This window comes from Monodelphis domestica, chromosome 6 (assembly GCF_027887165.1).
Source record: "Monodelphis domestica isolate mMonDom1 chromosome 6, mMonDom1.pri, whole genome shotgun sequence".
Classification (NCBI taxonomy): Eukaryota; Metazoa; Chordata; class Mammalia; order Didelphimorphia; family Didelphidae; genus Monodelphis; species Monodelphis domestica.
In genome coordinates, this window is record NC_077232.1 from 249,434,658 (window position 1) to 249,452,157 (window position 17,500).

Consider the following 17,500-nt stretch of genomic DNA (forward strand, 5'->3'; position numbering starts at 1 on the left):
TTCCCTTGCTCCAAGACCTTGTTATCACCCTGGCAAAGGAACGAAGTTGCCAAAGCTTAGGCAGAGAGACATCGAACAAGCATTGACTAAGAATGACCTCTGGGGTCCGAAATCCAGAAATTCTCAAAGTCTAAAATATAGACCTATATTCTTCCTAGAGAACTTTGACATTTCCTCTTCAAGACTGAGTCCTGCCATTAGCTAACCTTGTAGGCTTTCAGGGAATGGACCTCCAATCCAATACACATGACAGTTATTTTCCTGTAGAGTGAGGACCACTCTTCATTCTGATAACCCCATGAATTTGTCTTCCCACTCCCTATTCCCCCTTAGGGTTCAGAAACTGTAGTCTAAATTGGGAGAGCAAAACCCATCTCAGGTCGACTTCTAACCCTGCCTATCTGGGCTCATTACTTTGAACACAAAAGGAACGTAGGAGCAACAAATGCTAACGAGTGTGAAATTAAATAAGACTTCAGTACCAATCATCCTTAGTTAAATACAATCTCAAAACATGCCTGACCTCATGTCAGACATTCCATTTCTCTAACCGTATTTCTTTGGAAGAATTAAAAGAAACCCAACAGAGCCCACTTCCTAATGTTCCTGGGATTTGAACTCTCATACTAGCTTTCTCTTTTAATTCCCCCCATCACCACCCCCTCCCCAGTGATCAAGACTAGCACCTTTCTGCCTGCTAACTATGTCAGATACTAATTATTCCCAATTGCAAATTTCTGGGTTAGGAGCAGGAGATAGAAACAATTTGTACAATCATACAAATTAGCATCCAGTCCATAGTGCTATTAGAACAACTTCCCTTGTCCCAACCCACGTACATACATAGATACATGCACACACCACGCACGCTGTTTCTGGGCTCTTCCTTCATTTTAAATTTGAGGACCCAGAAGTCACCACAAAATGGCAGATCAAATTAATAACTTCTTCACACCCCCCCACTCCAGCCACCAGCTTATTATTTTTTTTTAATGAGAAAAGCTTTTCATCTCCAACTTTCCTCTGCTTTCCCAATTCTTTTCCTCCAAGTGGAAATTCAGTAGCCATAGCAGTGCTGTGGAACCTTTAGCAAAGTTCACTAAGAGGAGATGTGTCTAAATGAAAAAGGAGAATGGGAACGATTGTCTATAGTCCAAAGAAAATAAATATCCAGGCTCAGTTATCTGGATAATTGAGATTTTCCTTTTAATCCCTAGCCTTCCTATAATTTTTATTTATTTCCTTCTTTATTTGTACATGTGCAGGACAACTTAAAATCTTTCTTTTTTTAGGTAGTAGAGAAACAGGTAAACTCGATTTGTCCTTCCCTTGCTTTTAATCAAAGGACCCCCCAGTGCAAGCTTCTTGAGGGCAGGCATTATTTTCGTTTTTGGTCTTTGTGCCTCTAGTCTAAGCACTACTCCCGACATAGGTGATGAGAATAATACAATTTTGTTATTTATTTCTCAAGTGAATGGAACCATTCTAAATGAATTAACTCGGATACCTCCATAATAAATGAAAACTTTCCCCTCTTTCCATTTCCCCTCCCTTCCTTTTCTGTCTAGGAAGACTATATAGAATTATCATAGAATGTTGGAGTTGAAAGAAACGCTAGCGATGTTCTCTAGCCCAAAACAGATATTTTATAGATGAAGAAAATGATCATATTTCGCTGCTATTTGTCTTGGTGAAAAAACTATTGCAGAAACATAAACCAATTCTCTGTTTTACTTGAACGTGGGGGCTTGAAGTTAAGAGCTGCTTGATCTCCTAAAGGAAACAGCTAAGGACCTTAACTTACTAACCTAATACATTCCCCCACACACACACATTGATCCTCTCCTCCTTATACCCCAAACAAAACAAACTTAATGGCACTGGGGTTTCAGTCTGGAAGGAGGAGGGAAAAGAGGCAACTGGGATGATATATTTTTCATCCCTTGATGGAGTCCATTCCTTAAAGAGAGCTTTGGGGATGTGAGGTTTGGGGGGACCGCAGCTATGCAGAGGTTTAAAGAGACGGGAATATGATTAGTAAATACATTGTGCAGAATGAAGCTGGATTCATATTGACTTAGTTATAGGTCATCGGCTGGCGGTGCAATGGGAGGAAATATTTACTTTACACATATACTTTATGATCTTGGGGAATTAGAGGAAATTCAATAAGAAAACGTCTAGAATCATTTAAAACCCTTATTTAAAAGACTTAAGCAAATTAGAGTCTTATCAGATTAAAAACCACTACAAATGTAAGAGCATTGTCTTCATGGAAACGCTGTGGGGTCTGAGGAGATTCTTTGCCAAATCTGAGGGATAAAACACGTCATTTAAGCACCAGATAATGAGGAGAATGTAAATTAATTTAACCTTCTTTACCAACAGGCTGCCTAAGTAATATGTATAATTTAGTGATAAGATTGCAAGATAGAATATAGAGGCGAGTTTGAGCATCAGCTAATGGGGATCTCTTTTAAGAAGGAGGATGGGGGATCCTAGCAGGTGTGTGCTGTGGGTAGGAGATGGGGTATTACCGGCGAAGAAGGGGACAACTGAAATGAGAAAATAAACTTTAGTTTAAGACGTGTCAATTATAAAGAAAGACCCTTGAAGTGACGAAATTCTCCTAAAAGTGTGGATATAATTGTGGAGAAAGAGAAAAAGACAAGCATTCATTTGCTTTTCTGGGGTAATTCCTCCAGGTTTGTTTAAATGTGGGGGGTGCGGTGCAGAGGGGTGCAGAAAGGGCTTGTTTTCGGCAGTACAAAGGAGACACACAGGTTTCAAATATATTTGCAGTCTGATAGTTCTGCCCTTTTCCAGACTGAAATAAGTTTCCAAACCATGTGAACAAGGCCAGAGAGGCAGAATTTCTGAAGATACTCAGCTTTGACGCTGCAAATCATTGACAGTAACGTCAAACAAATACACACTCGGTGACGATAACACTAACTCCACAATAAAACAATCAAAAATGTAGAAACCCAAGGCAAGATTAGTTTGCGATCTCTGTGTGACCTAGGAAAGGACAAAGTTGTTTTCTTTTTCATTCTTTTTCTAATCAATTACTTGGATTCCTGTAGGAAATGTATGTATATATTCATCTATACATAACATAGATGTGATGGGTTATTACTTAGAGCAGTAGCACTGTGAATGTTCTGGGTCCCAAAGGGTTGTGTTTTCTCTTGGCTTTGTAAGTCAGTAAGGTTTTACATTACCTACCTCAGATCTCACTCCAAATTTTCCACCCTCTGGGATACCTCCCCTTTACCCCCCTGGACTTTTGGACTTATAGATCGCAGTTCACAGGATTAAAAAGGGGGGGGGGGGATGTGTGGGGGAGGAGGGGGGAATATAACCTGAAAAGGTTTTTTAATAGATATTGAAATGAGAAATCTGGGAAGTGTTTTTAATTGTGGGGCATTTATTAAAGCATATTCTATGTATAGGTTCAGTGTTGTTGAGTTTTTGGGTTTTATGGGCTTGAAGGTGATTGAAAATAAAGTAAACAGCCGAGTCAGACTTAAAGCAGAGGTTTCAGTGAGGACAGACTTAATACAGCATACAAGGAATTTGAAAGATCTAGGATATGTATCTTAATCAATGTTAAGTGGAAAGGATAAGCCTTCAGTCATTTGGCAAGCGCTAGTTTGAACTTTCCATCCTATTGTATGTTTTCTGGTGGTGGGGCACTAAAGGGAACACTTTCTGGGAAAGTAATCTGATGGCGAGTTTAGTGCCCTGCCATTTTTTTTTTCGTGTGAATGATTACTCTTCATTTCTACTCAAGATAATTTTTGTGTGACAGTCGGTTCGATTTGCTTCCAGATTTCTAATTTATCAGTAGTCTTCTGGGGAGTTCGTCTTTCTCGCAATTAAAGTCGAGAATATAAAGATTAAGGAAGTATCTGCCTGACAGGTGGAAAATTGGAATTGGAAATTTGAAGATTTGTGGCTATGATTTGTTGGGGGGGGGGGGCTTCCCTCTATTCTTTCCGATAAGAATCAACGTGGCACCCTTTAATGCAGAAAATTGTCAAGGTTGGCACTGATTTTGGAGAGGCACACAAGAGGAAGATGAAAATGTGTCGAGCCTATCTCTTCTGTCCTCTTTCTGCTCCCGTTGCCTTCTGAGATTCCCATATGTCCTCTCCTTCTACAGGGCAAATCTCCAGTTGTTCTAGTAGAACAAGATAGAGCCGTTTTCACCAGACAGGGTCCCTAACAGAACTGATCTGAAAAGTGAATTATTTAGCTCAACCCGACTCCCCTGATAGGTGCTGGTCTAGATAGACTCCCTTCCTCAACACAAGACCCTCCTGATTGGTGGGCGGCGACGTCATTTCTGCCCTGGGAGGCGGTTCCAGGGGAGGAGGAGGAGGTGGAGAAGTGCTGAGGAGGGAAGGGGCAGAATGACGTTTGTACCCTAGGAAGACCGCCTCTGGTTTTAAGATGTTAGGCCAACAGGGAAGGGGCTGAGCCGCTGCTCGGGTCCGCTGCTTGCTTGGGTGCTGTGAGCGAATCTGAGTGTGAGGCAGGGCTAGAGAAAGGGGTTTGTGCGAGTGTAAGTGTGCTTGTCTGTGAGTGTCCGTGAGCGTCTGTGTGTGGTGTGTGTGTATGTGTGTCTGTGTTCGGGGAAGGACTCTCGCCGCTGCTGCTGCCGCCGCCTCTTTGGATATGATTTCATCTACCTGTCCCTGTCACTCTTGACACTCCTCTGTCAGTGCTGCTTGCAAAGGGGGCGGGCAGAAGTCGTGCTTTTTCGGGTGATTATCATTAGGCTTACTCATCCGAGGGCTTCTTTTTCTCCCCCTACTCTTTCTTCCTTTTGACCCTGGAGCTGTCTCCAGAAGGATCCCGCTAAGCCGTGCTCTCCTTCCCACCCCACCCCCAGACCCTTCAAACCCCATGCCTCTCTTTTCTTTGGGATTGGGACACCTTCTGGGTCCGGCAGGGTTCTCCCACTGAGACATCCTGAAGAGCTCTCTCTGTAAACAGGGTAACTGACGAGTGGTTTCTTGGACCCGGCTCTTGCCACTGCCTCTGCTATCTATCTGTGTTTCGGAGCGCTTGGCGGGCAGCGGCGGCAGCGGCTGTGGCCCGGGACGGCGAGCCTGGAGGGCAGCTCGGAGCTAGAGGCTGTGGTCACTGGACTTGGGGGGTGGGGGGTGGGGGGTGTAAGGGCGCTTTCCGAAGACTTGCAGCGAGACGCTTGGCGTTGCGCTTCCTTTGGTCAATGAACTGCATGAAAACCCCGTTCCACTTGGAGCATCGAGCCGCAGGGACTAAGCTGTCTTCCTCCTTCTCCTCTTCCTCCTCTTCCTCCTTCTGTCACCATCATCAACCACCACTGGCCATGGCTTCGGTTCTGGCTCCAGGGCAGCCACGCTCGCTGGACTCCTCCAAGCACCGGCTGGAGGTGCACACCATCTCAGACACTTCCAGTCCCGAGGCCGCAGGTAAGGGAACGGGGCAGCCCTGCCTCTGCCCAGCTCCCCCAGGGCCCAGTCTTGCGTCCCAGTCTCTAGCTTCTAGGGAAGTCTACTCCTTCCCAGAGAGTCCCTGGTTGGCCTTACCGCAGGACCCCTGATCCGGGTCTCCAGCAGCTGGCCCCAGGGACTCCTCCCAACCTGCCCTGGGATTCCTCCTGACCTCCTCCTTACTTCCCCGGGATAGAACTGGCTGGGTTGGCGTGGAAAAATAACTTTGTTGTCCTCCGCCTACTTTAGAGAGCCTATTAATTGCTACCCGCCCGTTCCCTGAACCCTTATTTCCCTTCTGTATCTCGGGGTGCAAAATCCCACCCTGCAGTTTAGCAAAGGGTGGAAACGCCGCGTGCCCTGAGCTTCCTATGTGCCCTCTCCTTCCTACTTCGGCCCGCCAGGAGCTCCCGCGGCTGTGGGGAGGAGGTGGGCAGGCAGCTAATGACCTCTCCTAGAAACTCCTCACGAAGGTGACAGGATTAGCTCTGGAGCCGGGGGACTTCAGTGCAGGCGAGAGCCCAGATTTGTACAGTCCTGCGTAGCCTGGTGAAACGTGTCGAAACCTGCTTTTTCTATCCCGGGGTCTGAACGGCCCCTGTTTGTTTCGAGGCGTGTATGTGTGTGACTTTGGTGTGTAAACAGATAAATATGCAGGCACGTGCTCTAAAAAATGAACTAAGACAAACATGTAAATAGCGCGCCTTGTGCGGGGGGAGGGGAAGGGGAGAAACACACTCGCGCGCGCACACATAGACAAGCTACAACCATCTGCAGAGGACAGCTTCCCAGGACAACAGCCCAGCTCCTTCTTCCAGGGCGGCTTCCATAGAAGCGAAATATCCTGGTTGGGGATTTATTGTTGTTGGTGTTGTTTTTAGCCTGTTAAGGGTGGCGATGAACCGCTTCCTTTCTGCCTTGCTTTTGCAGAGAAAGATAAAAGCCAACAGAGCAAGAATGAGGACACGGGGGCTGAGGACCCATCCAAGAAGAAGCGACAGAGGAGGCAGCGTACCCACTTCACCAGCCAACAGCTTCAAGAATTGGAAGCCACTTTCCAAAGGAACCGCTACCCGGACATGTCCACCCGAGAAGAGATCGCCGTGTGGACCAACCTCACGGAAGCTAGAGTGCGGGTAGGCGAGACCATTAGTCTGAGAGAGGCTGCGGGTGGAGGTGGAGAGAAGGGTAATGGGGTTTGCTTTGGTCTAGGAGGCGGGGAAATGAAGAACTGTTCAAAAGGGGATGGAGGGAGATTGGGGAAACTTCAGTGCTTTGCCCTTTCCCCCTTCGCCTTAGCGGAGAGCCAGCCAGCCCTGCGTGTTGGAGCGTGTGCAGCACACGCAGCTAGCCCCCTTCCCCTGTCTTATGGGCTCCCATTTCTCTTTTCCGCTTTGCATTGTATTTCCTTGACGTTAAACGAAAGGTTAATGCTAATAAAAATCACTATAACCAGAGAAAGAGTTCAGAACAGGCTCAAACCTGTGCCGGCTTTAACAAGAAAAAGCTGTAAAATACACAAAGCTTGAACTCCTTCAGAAGCATTCGCTGCTGCCCTACCCAGTATTATTCTCTCTCTCTCTCTCTCTCTCTCTCTCTCTCTCTCTCTCTCTCTCTCTCTCTCTCTCTCTCTCTCTCTCTCTCTCTCTCTCGTTTTTTTCTGCCTCCCTTTCGACTACTTTCCTCTTTTCTTTCTTCTGGTCTCTCACTTGAGGTTTTGTTTTTTTGGTTGGTTGGTTGGTTGGTTTTTTCCCAGCCGCTCAAGGCTCTTTCACTTTCCACTCCCTATGTTTTGGGATTTCTGCTAAGAGTTCAAATACCCGGTTAATAACCTGCTCGTTTTCTTTTTAAAATCAGAGAAGAATTAGATTTTGATTTATTTAACTTTCCTTGCATAGGAGTCCCCCTTTGGAGTCTGATCCTAAAATCCTTCCAAAAATGATAATTAATATAAATTACAGGTCTTACCTTAAATGTGTAGCAGGATCAGCCTTTTTTAGGACTTTAAAAAAATGTATCCAAACATATATTTCCCAGCCGAAAAACTCCTTTTTAAACTGATCAGCCAAAAAAAAAAAGACAAAATGAATCTAAAAACACGTATATAGACGAGACGAGATCCGAAGGATTAAAAAAAAAATGTGAATATACAATACAGGCTCCGGAAAAATGAAGAAAAGATGAACCGTTGGCTAGTAATAGGAATTGAATTATTAATAGTTATACAAAAGGAGAGAGGGGAAGCTCCGACAACTCCAGAAACTCCAGCTGGAAAATAAGGCTAGATCTCCGTGCGTGTGTTGTACTTAAATATGCATGTATGTCTGCGTTTCTCAGTAAAATAACCTAAATGAGGTTGAAAACTGTTTTAGTTTAACCGTGCAGAGCCGAGAACTTGAGTTAGTGCTCCATTGTTTTGAGGAAGGTCAGTCTTTCATTAGCCCGCGTTTACAAAGGGCCAACTGCCTAGCACGTACTTCTGCCTGGGCAAAGTTTAGGCAGCCAGGAGTGGAAAAGACTACTGCGGTCCTGGGGTTTTAGTGAAATTCTAAAAACTTTTTCTCTTTTGTTTCCTCTCTCCCCACCACGGGGCCCTTCACTCACACACTGGGGCCGAATTAGACTAGAGCCCCTGCTTGTCTTCTGCTACGCCCTCTGCAAATACCTCCCTACTTCCCCAGGCCAGCTTTTCGCTGAGCCAAGTAGGAGCAGAGAGAGCTTTTTTTTATGGTAGTCGGGTGCAAAGAGGAAAGAGAATGAAAAGAAAACTGAGAATGCAAGAAAGAAAGGAAGAAAAAGAGGATTAAGTGGCTAGCCCAGTGGAGATCAGTAATGTAAAACATCACTGGTGTCAGGAATGAGTTCCCAGGGCCTAGGCCTCCCTCCAATCCACAAAACTGGCTGGCTGGGCCGGCAGGCGGCTGGCGGGTGGCTGGCGGATTGGCAAGCCAGATGTGGATTGGGAGCGGGGTTGTGCCGGGGCCACGGGTGGGGGCCGCCGTCGGCGAGTGCCCCTTCTGTGCGAGAAGTCCCCACTTAGCTAGACTGTGGAGGGTCTGGAGTTTGAATCCCAGAGCTAGGGAAAGCGTGGCCTATGCGAAGAGGGGGAGGGGTTGGAGAAAGAGCAGAAAAAAGGGGAAAGGCGGGGGGCGGGGGGGGGTGGAGAGTGTTGCGGAGAGACTCGCTCGGGGTTACAGAAGATCTCTCAAAGATCTGGGAATTTAACGAGCTGTCGGGGCAGCGGGCCTTGGCCTTTTATATGCTTGTTTTGCTGGGCGGCTTGTGGGGGGTGGGGGGTGGGGGGGAAACCTGTCTTGCTCAAGTTGCTACTGAACCAGGTTGCCCTCTTCTCTTTGGGTTAGGGAGTCCTCCGGCACTGGGTAGACAGTTGGGGCGAAGAGGAAGAGAAGTACTGATTGAAACCCACCCTTTCTTTACCTTCTCTCTCTTTTTTTTTCCATGGATCTTGAATGGGGGTGGAGAGAGACAGAGACAGACAGACAGAGACAGAGAGAGTTCTTAGTAGCTAAAGAAGACTGAGTTTTCAAAGTACAGGAGCAGGAGGGGGTGGGCATAGAAAGACAACTACCCACGGATTTCTACAGTCAGAAGAGGGACTGAATTAGGGACCAAGATATCAGTTAGCAGGACTTGAATTGTCTCTAGCCTGGCCGACCTCCCAGCAAAGATTTGGGTTCTTCAGAACCCCCTCCAACCATCCAGACAGCCCGGCTCAGAAAACGTTGAGTGTGTTTGTGTGTGCGCTTTGCAGAGGCCGGTGAGGCGGCCTAGGGGTAGGAGTGGAGGGTAAAAGAAGGGTAGCCGGTAAGTAAAGACAGCCAGGAGATGGTGGCAGGGGAAGAGAGACAGAGAAAACGGGCTGCTTTCCGTCTGCAGTGCTTTCTGGAGCCTGACTAATCTGCGTTCTTGTCTCTCTCCTCTCTGCCGCCTTCTTCGCACTTCCCGCCCCCCCCCCCGCCCCCTTTTTCAGGTTTGGTTCAAGAATCGCCGGGCCAAATGGAGAAAGAGGGAGAGGAATCAGCAAGCTGAGCTGTGCAAAAACGGCTTTGGGCCCCAGTTCAACGGCCTCATGCAGCCCTACGACGACATGTACCCAGGCTACTCCTACAACAATTGGGCTGCCAAGGGCCTCACTTCAGCTTCCCTATCTACTAAGAGTTTCCCCTTCTTCAACTCAATGAACGTCAACCCCCTGTCCTCACAGAGCATGTTCTCCCCGCCTAACTCCATCTCATCCATGAGCATGTCGTCCAGCATGGTGCCCTCGGCGGTGACTGGCGTCCCGGGCTCCAGCCTCAACAGCCTGAATAACTTGAACAACCTGAGCAGCCCCTCGCTGAACTCGGCGGTGCCGACCCCCGCCTGCCCCTATGCGCCGCCGACCCCTCCGTACGTTTACAGGGACACGTGTAACTCTAGCTTGGCCAGCCTGAGACTAAAAGCGAAGCAACACTCCAGCTTCGGGTACGCCAGCGTGCAGAACCCGGCGTCCAATCTGAGCGCCTGCCAGTATGCGGTGGACAGACCCGTGTGAACCCCGGAGCCACCAAAGCGCCAATCCAGAAAGCGAGCGGGCAGGCGGGTGGGCGGGCGGGGGGCAACCGATTTTTAAATACTGAATGGGAAAATCCCTTCCTGGAAAGACTGAGAATTCTACTAGAAAGTAATGGGCACGAAAGAGACAGGGAGCGAAAGAGAGAGAGAGAGAGAAAGAGAGAGAAGGAAACCACTGAAATAAAGAGCGCTCTTTTGTTTTCGAAGGAATTTCCTCAGTTTCTGACATCTTTCACTAAAAGTATTTCCGACAGTAACAAGGACATATATATAAATATATATGGACAAATGTTTGACTGGATATGACATTTTAATGTTACTATAAGCTTGTTATTTTTTAAGTTTAGCATTGTTAACATTAAAAATGACTGAAAGGATGTATATATATGGAAATGTCAAATTAATTTTATAAAAGCAGTTGTTAGTAATATCACAACAGTGTTTTTAAAGGTTAGGCTTTAAAATAAAGCATGTTATACAGAAGCGATTAGGATTTTCGCTTGCGAGCAAGGGAATGTATATACTAAATGCGACACTGTATGTTTCTAACATATTATTATTATAAAAAACATTGTGTGAATATCAGTTTTAGAATAGTTCCTCTGGTGGATGCAATGATGTTTCTGAAAACTGCGATGTAAAACCTGCCCTGTGTATAACATTTCGTACTATATTATTGTTTTACTTTTCAGCAAACATGAAAAAATGTGTTTTATTTCATGGGAGTAAAATATACCGCATACATATTTGTCTGGATTATTTTTCTCTTAATCTGCACATCTGCAAGTGCTTCCGAGAATGACTTCTAATTTAAGTCTCTCCCTTTGCCTGGTTTCACAGAGAGTGCAATATTTTCTTTTCTTGGCAGGATACAAATAAATCTTCGTTATTTACCTGAGATGGAAAAAAAAAATCTAAGTATCAGTCACATAGTGAACAAGCCAACAACCCAGTCTTCTTTTGGGTCCTTTCCATTCTGTTTTGGTCTAAACCCACAGAATCCTATTACTTCTAATAGAAAATGATGGAAGTGAGGAAAATGAGAGAGAGAAAAGAGGGAGGGAAGGAAGGCAGGAAGGAAGGAAGGCAGGAAGGAAGGAAGGAAGGAAGGAAGGAAGGAAGGAAGGAAGGAAGGAAGGAAGGAAGGAAGGAAGGAAGGAAGGAAGAAGCAAGTATAATTTTGCATGAGTATCATATTCAATTCTTAAAGGGAAAATGGTAAGAAGGAAAAATTTATCTGAAAAGAGTGTGTATACTATATGCAATATATATGTAGCATATATATTATATGTATCTACTTGTTGACTCGTATATATGTATGTGTGTGTGTAATGTGAAACACATTTACAAAGAAACATCTACTGTTCAAAATATTTAGTTCCCTAAGTTTATGTTTCAGGTTTAAGTAGAGAGATCCTTCATGTAATATTGCCTCGCGATTTCCAAATCCTTTGGAGACATTAAAAGAAACAAAGACCATTTCAAATAACCGCAGCCCTTTAGTTTCTCAAAGAACCAGGAGGTTGAGAGGTTAGGTTGAAGTTTCCTGAGTCTTGTAGAGCAATATGTCGTTGAGAGAAAGGTCACGATCCCTATGTTTTGTTTTAAATAATATTGACCCATTAATTCTAAACCTGCTTGTTCGTGAAATTATACAGGATTATAGTTTGCAAGCTCCGGGACAATGAAGCAAATCAAGATGAATTACAGCCCTGGCCCTCCCATCTTCTGACATCTGAACAGAGGAATGAGGTCGGCCTGATGTTTCAAAGAATTTAAAATGAACTCTTGCGCTTTAATATATATACATATATACATATATATATATATATAAAGTGTAATTTCGTAACAAATATTATTCATCCAGAAGAATTAATCATTGGTCCAAAAAAGATTGGCTTGATTGGGGGGAGGGGACAGGAGTTCCATTGTAGTTTTGTTTTGTTATTCTTTTAGCCTTCTTCCCTCCAGAGAAGTGATTAGAGGATCAGCACATTGGATGGTAAGTGAGGGAAACAAACCCCAGTCTCTGCTTGGTTTTCTTTTTCAGGGAAAACTTGTGTTTTTGTACTTGGGTTACTTTTATCTGTCTAAAACTACCTATTGGCTCTTTGGATGGTGAAACCGAGGCTTTGTTCTGCGTCGAATTTCACTGCCACTTAAAGAAAAAGGTCACAGATAAATGTCCCCGTTTAGAGATCAGTGCTCGATGCACTTTAACTTTTTTTTTTTTGAGGAACTGCTGCCAATCTACAGACGAGATCACGCGGTGGTGGGGGCAGATAGGGGCCCTTTGGACAAGGGGTCACCTCCTTCCTTGTTGTTCTCTTGAGAGCAGTGGAGAGGAAAAGGGTCCACACGGGCGGACTTTGGCATCAGCCGCCGCTAACCTATCCATCTGGGCCTCCCTGAGAGAGTGCTTCGGTATCAGTGGTCAAGGGGGGAGGGGAATTACGGAGAAAAGAGAAGGAAACTGAAATGGTAAAGAGACAGGGGCAACCTCTACACCTCTATGGTGGCTAGGATAGTTGGGAGGGGGAAGGCGTGTTAAAGGAATGGGAAGAGATGACTGGCCCTGAGCGGGAGGTTGGTGGAGGAAGGGGGTGTTAAGGGAGGCTTAGTCTTAGTAGCCTGGGAAGGAGGTAGAGAATGGAGTATGGGGGCTTCATCAGAAGAGTTGGCGTTTCTCTAGCTGATTTAACCAAATAAACAGTCACCAATCTGCAAGATGATCATGCAAAATGGAAATTGGAGTTGGGGGAAAAGTCGTGATATCCTCGCCTGGAGTGGCATGGATTGGGGGCGGGGACTATCTGTAGCTTGGAATCCCCTTCGTCTGCGCCCTGAGTAAGCCCCTATTCCCCTCCTCCTGCCCAGCCTTCATGTCCATTTCTTTGACCTAAGGAGAGAGAGAAATGTTGGGTTTCTGTGTTATGGGGTTCCGGTTCTTTCTCCCTCTCCTCAGCACTTCCCCCCTTCCCCACGCCTCTGATCCTTTCTGCAGCCATCACCACTGCCACCAACTCGGTTCCACTCAATCGATTTTTGCTGCATGTCAACACTTATTACCGGTGAGTGTGAGGGTATTTTCTCTCCCTCTCTAGGTCTCTTAATGATTTCTGAGCTAGTTGTGTATTAAAGTGCTTAAATGATCTATAGCATGAAAGTCAACCTGGGTTCAAAGATGGCAGGCAAGCCCACGCCACTCACCTCGGCCTCTCTACCCCTCTCCACCTCCAGTCTCTACGTTAGCCAGTCCCTTTTCCTTCCAATTTTTCGAGAAAAGAATAGTAACTCAGTTTCTCTCACCTGTCAAAGGATCACTTTTCCACAGGACTTCTTTGGCCCAGGTCTTTGTCTTCTTTTGCTTTAAAACACAAAATAAAACCCCTCAAATTTACTTGATTTGAAATTCACCAAATTAAAGGTAAAATATTATCCACTTTTTGCCTAAATTGTTTCCAAATAATACAGATATCAGCTTGCTTGTGAGCCGATTAAATTTTTTTTCCCCTGGATGGTTGAAGGTTGTGAAGCAAAACCCCACGTTTGTGGTACTTGTTAAGAGTTTCTAGATTCAAGATGCTTTTAGATGACCATTTTAACCCACTGATTCAGCTCTTCTTACCTTCACTGTCATCCCTCCACTCCCCATTCCTCCAGCTCAGACTCTCAGTTAAATCTGGGAACGTTTCAAGAAATGCAAAAGGGTAGAGAGAAGGAAAAAACCTAATGCGGGAAATGAAACGGTGTTTTAACTCTCAGTTCTTAACACAACCCCCATCAATTTAACCCCCTGAAGTACAGCTGACCTTTTTTTTTTTTTTGAGGTAGGTCTATTAAAAACAGTGAAGATCTCAGTGGCTGGCTCCAAAGAGCCCCCCCCACCCCCCAGTGTGAATAAACACTGCTGTCTGGCTGCCAATACACATCCTAATCCACTAGCACACCGGCAGTCCCCCAGCTCTCTCTTTCCAGGCTAGGAGATCTGGGGATTCGCTCTGCAGAACAGGTAGGATTGCTCCCGCTTTCTGGATCACTCATATTTTTTTTTAAGAGGAACAGGAAAATTATGCTTTCAGTTGAATCAGAGGTCTTTATGAATATAAACTCCTATTGATTTATTTCTTTAAAAAAAAAGAAAAACTTCATCGAATCTAAATACACAACTATAAAGGAGAAAAGACCTTGGCAATAGGAAAGAACTTAAGGAAGAAGAAGAAAATGAAGAAATCTAGTAGTATTTCTGTATGAGATCCTTTTTAAAATTCTGTTTTCCCCGACACTTGCAGGTCTGGCAATTATAGTATAACCGAAGCAGACTAAACGGTAATTCAAGATGGGATTTTGAAGAGCAGTTTAAGTAGAAACACGTTTGTAAGCACATAATGAATTTACCTTTTTCAGATTAAAAGGGAGTGGGGGTAGATGAGAGACCATGTACTCAATGACTCCAGCAAGAAAGTATCTGAAAGTCATAGAGGTTTATTTATTCTCCCCAGTTCTTCTAAACTCCCTCCCCCAAAGAAACACTGTCTTCTCATTGTTGGTTTCCTATCTGTGAAAGATAGAACTCAGGAGTCATTGTGTTTGGGATGCCTAACTTCGACTCACCTTTGCTCTGAGTATTTTACGTGTTTTATTCAAATATTTATTTTAGATCCAATTGGAAGATTTCAGAAAGCAAGGAAGAAAGGAAATCTTCTGTGGGAGGAGATAGTTGGCTATCATTTCTGCTTTGTTGTGGTTTTTGTTGTTGTTTTTCCCTAAACTATGACTCCATGCCATAATAATTTGTTGAGTATCTGGCCTTACAAAATGGCAGCTGCAGTAAAGAACGGTTAACTGAGATTGCAGCTCTTTGTGGGAGTGTGCAAAAGAAACTTTATGTGCTCTTTTAAAAAATATAAGAGGCATAAAGTAAGAATGAGAATTTTGAGTTGTTGGGGTGGGGGGGGGGGAGCAAGGGGGTTGTAAATCTGCAAGAAAGTAGACTTACTAGCCAGGGGATCCCAGAGCTTGGTCTAGAAAAGAACTCAAAGGTTGTTGGATACAATTTATCATTTTGCAGAAAAGGAAACTGAGGCCCAGGGAGGGTAAAGTCCAATTACCTTCCCAATCTCCTTTTGCCCACAAGAAAACCAAGGCCCAGCAAGTTTGTTGTTTTTCCAAGGTCATGGAGATAGTAAAGAGCACTACTGGATCCTAATCCTTAAACCCATTCTCTTGTTGGTTTTTTCTCCCCCTCAAAACTCCTTAAAATAAAATCCTTCTTTTTCTACCTAGCAGTATGACTATAAAACTGAAAGGGAGGATCAGTTCATCTGCTCCGGCAGTGTGGCTCAGTTTAAATGAAGCCTGTGCCTCTCCAGCGACTGCTCATTTTCTGTCCACAGCTAGGACCTGCATCTATCCAGAGCTAGCCAAATTGATTGTTCTATCTTAGTCACAGAGAAGAAAGGGAGCAAGATCTTTTTGGGTTTTGTCTCTAGTGTCTTCTTTCTTCTGTCCCAGCCAGCAAGGCTTGATATTGGTAGTTGAATCCCCAAGTCCATTCGGGACTAGTTTTTCATAGTTTCACAACTCACATTCCCTCCCAGGAAACCGACCTTCTTCGTGGAAAGATTGGCTCCTTCAGTGGAGCCATACTCCATTCTCTTGGCTGCTTGTATGTATGGCTGCTTGCAGTAGAGACTACCCTGAGTATTTTTAGCTGCTGTCTTGGAGAAGGCGCAGGAGTGGGGGTGGGGAGATTGGGAACACTAGGACTGGGGAGGGGGCTGGGAGATGAACAGCATCAGAGTTAAATCTTGGGAGACGCTTTGATCTGATAAGGCAGAGTCTTGTTTATCTGCCTCTCCAGAAACAAACCGCTTGTAAATGTTTGGCCTGACTCTCTGAGTCAGGGGGCTCCCCCCATCTGGAGCTTCACCCTACCCAACTCCCGGCTTCTTCTGGGGGAAGGAGTGAACAAGAGATTAGGAACGCTGCGGACCATGAGAGGGCAGCGTTTAAAATTACACAACGAGGTGGTTTCTTTACCTGACAACCAGTCCAAACATCTCATTTAACTGCTGCGCTTAGAGCCGGAGGAGTCCTTGGAGACCATCGAATCCAACCCCCTCTTTATACAGATGAAGAAACTGCAGCACAGAGAAAGTTGAGGGACTTGCTCACAGTCACACACACAGCTAGTAAGTGCGTGAAATAGGATTTGAATCCAGGTTGTCCTGAGTCCAAATCCAGTGTCCTCTCCACTACGTAGGAATCGGATTCTTCGCCTGATATTCCTTTGGCAAGACTCTCCTCAAACTCCACTTTTATTCCAAAGGGAGTAACTTGCTTTTGTTGGGGAAGGGTGGAGCTGAATTGAAGAATCCTAGTTTCCCCAGACTACTTTCCGAGAAAGAGACAGAGGGGCCCTTAGAGCGCAGTCTAAGTGTTTAAAAACTAAGAGTCCAGGACAACCCGGCGCACGCCCGCTTATATAACCCCATAATATGAGAATGTGTCGATATACAGAAAATTGCAAAATAATATGACGAGGACCCCCCCCCCAACCCGACACTTGTGCCACTCTCCTTCCCTCCCCCGCTTCTCCTGCCCGTCCCCAAGCCTTATTCCTCAGTCAGATGGTCTGCCTGGCATCATCTCCTAGCTTGCTCTTGGGCAGGAGGTTTTTGCCTCCCCTTGGGCAAAGCGCCCTCCTCTCACATTTATTCCCGGCCACGCCTTTGTCCCGAGCGCACGTGCGGGGCTCCCCGAGTCCGGGCCACTCTGCCTAGGCTAGCCCCGCTTGCCTGGCTGGAACTGGCCACTGTGCACCGACCCTAGCCTGCGCCGTGAGGCGAGGCGAGGCTCTTCGTGGGCGGTCGGCACTCCTCCTCCTCCTGCAGCGCCGCCACTGCTGAGGTCCCCACAGCGGCCTTTCAGGGCCCCAGAGCGCTCGGCCTCAGGCTTCCGGGTCCGCTGAGCCGCGGACTGCTGCTTGCTGAGCGCACTGCAGCCAGAAACGGGATCCTCGGGGATCCGGACGCGTCCTACTGGGCTTGGGGGAGGCTACGCTGGAAGCTCAGCCTCACCCCAACCGAGCTTCCTACTCTCCTGGCAAGTACAATCCGGGTCACAGAAAGCAGAAAAGCGTCCCAGTGGATCAAAGAGGGAGAGACCCGGTAGATGAGCCTCAAATCTGTTCCTTCAGGCAATCCAGTCCCCATTTATCTTCATTCACTCTCCCGCCTTCTTCCTCCCCCGCCGACACCCACATAAATGCATATACCTTGAATGGCACTCCCCTCAGGCTCCCCTGCCTGCCTGGCTCCCAAGTGCTGTTGAACATTAACTTCTCAGAGCTATAGTGTAGGGTAAAACGTTACATATAAAAATGAATCATCTATCAGATTCTGGGCAAATGGATCCATAATGTAGGGATGTACTGA

The 17,500-nt window shown here is 45.9% G+C and overlaps 1 protein-coding gene and 2 long non-coding RNA genes across 6 annotated transcripts in view; 2 read left to right on the forward strand and 1 right to left on the reverse strand.

Annotated features, from left to right (window-relative positions):
* PITX2 (paired like homeodomain 2) overlaps positions 1–10,805 on the forward strand; it is a 17,473-nt gene extending 6,668 nt beyond the window's left edge. The window contains exons 2-4 of one of the 2 annotated variants that reach the window (XM_056803075.1): positions 5,385–5,465; positions 6,417–6,622; positions 9,478–10,805. In XM_056803075.1, coding sequence (XP_056659053.1) covers positions 5,385–5,465; positions 6,417–6,622; positions 9,478–10,041 — 851 coding nt within the window. In that variant the 3' untranslated portion in view covers positions 10,042–10,805. Of the gene's footprint in view, positions 1–4,401; positions 5,466–6,416; positions 6,623–9,477 lie in introns of those variants that run through there. The other variant, XM_056803074.1, reaches the window with a different exon arrangement.
* Positions 10,806–10,822: 17 nt separating this feature from the next.
* Positions 10,823–17,325, reverse strand: LOC103098348 (uncharacterized). 3 transcript variants are annotated; one of them, XR_001622812.2, is made up of 4 exons: positions 16,776–17,325; positions 13,690–13,790; positions 13,371–13,428; positions 10,823–10,955 (listed from the first exon to the last, which is right to left on the reverse strand). It is a non-coding gene; the product is annotated as an uncharacterized LOC103098348 (long non-coding RNA). The 3 variants fall into 3 exon arrangements; XR_468508.3 differs by having other exon boundaries at positions 16,104–17,325; XR_001622814.2 differs by having other exon boundaries at positions 15,671–17,325.
* LOC103098633 (uncharacterized) overlaps positions 12,524–17,500 on the forward strand; it is a 39,289-nt gene continuing 34,312 nt past the window's right edge. The window contains exon 1 of the long non-coding RNA XR_008912985.1: positions 12,524–13,132. This is a non-coding gene — a long non-coding RNA (uncharacterized LOC103098633). The remainder of the gene's footprint in view (positions 13,133–17,500) is intronic.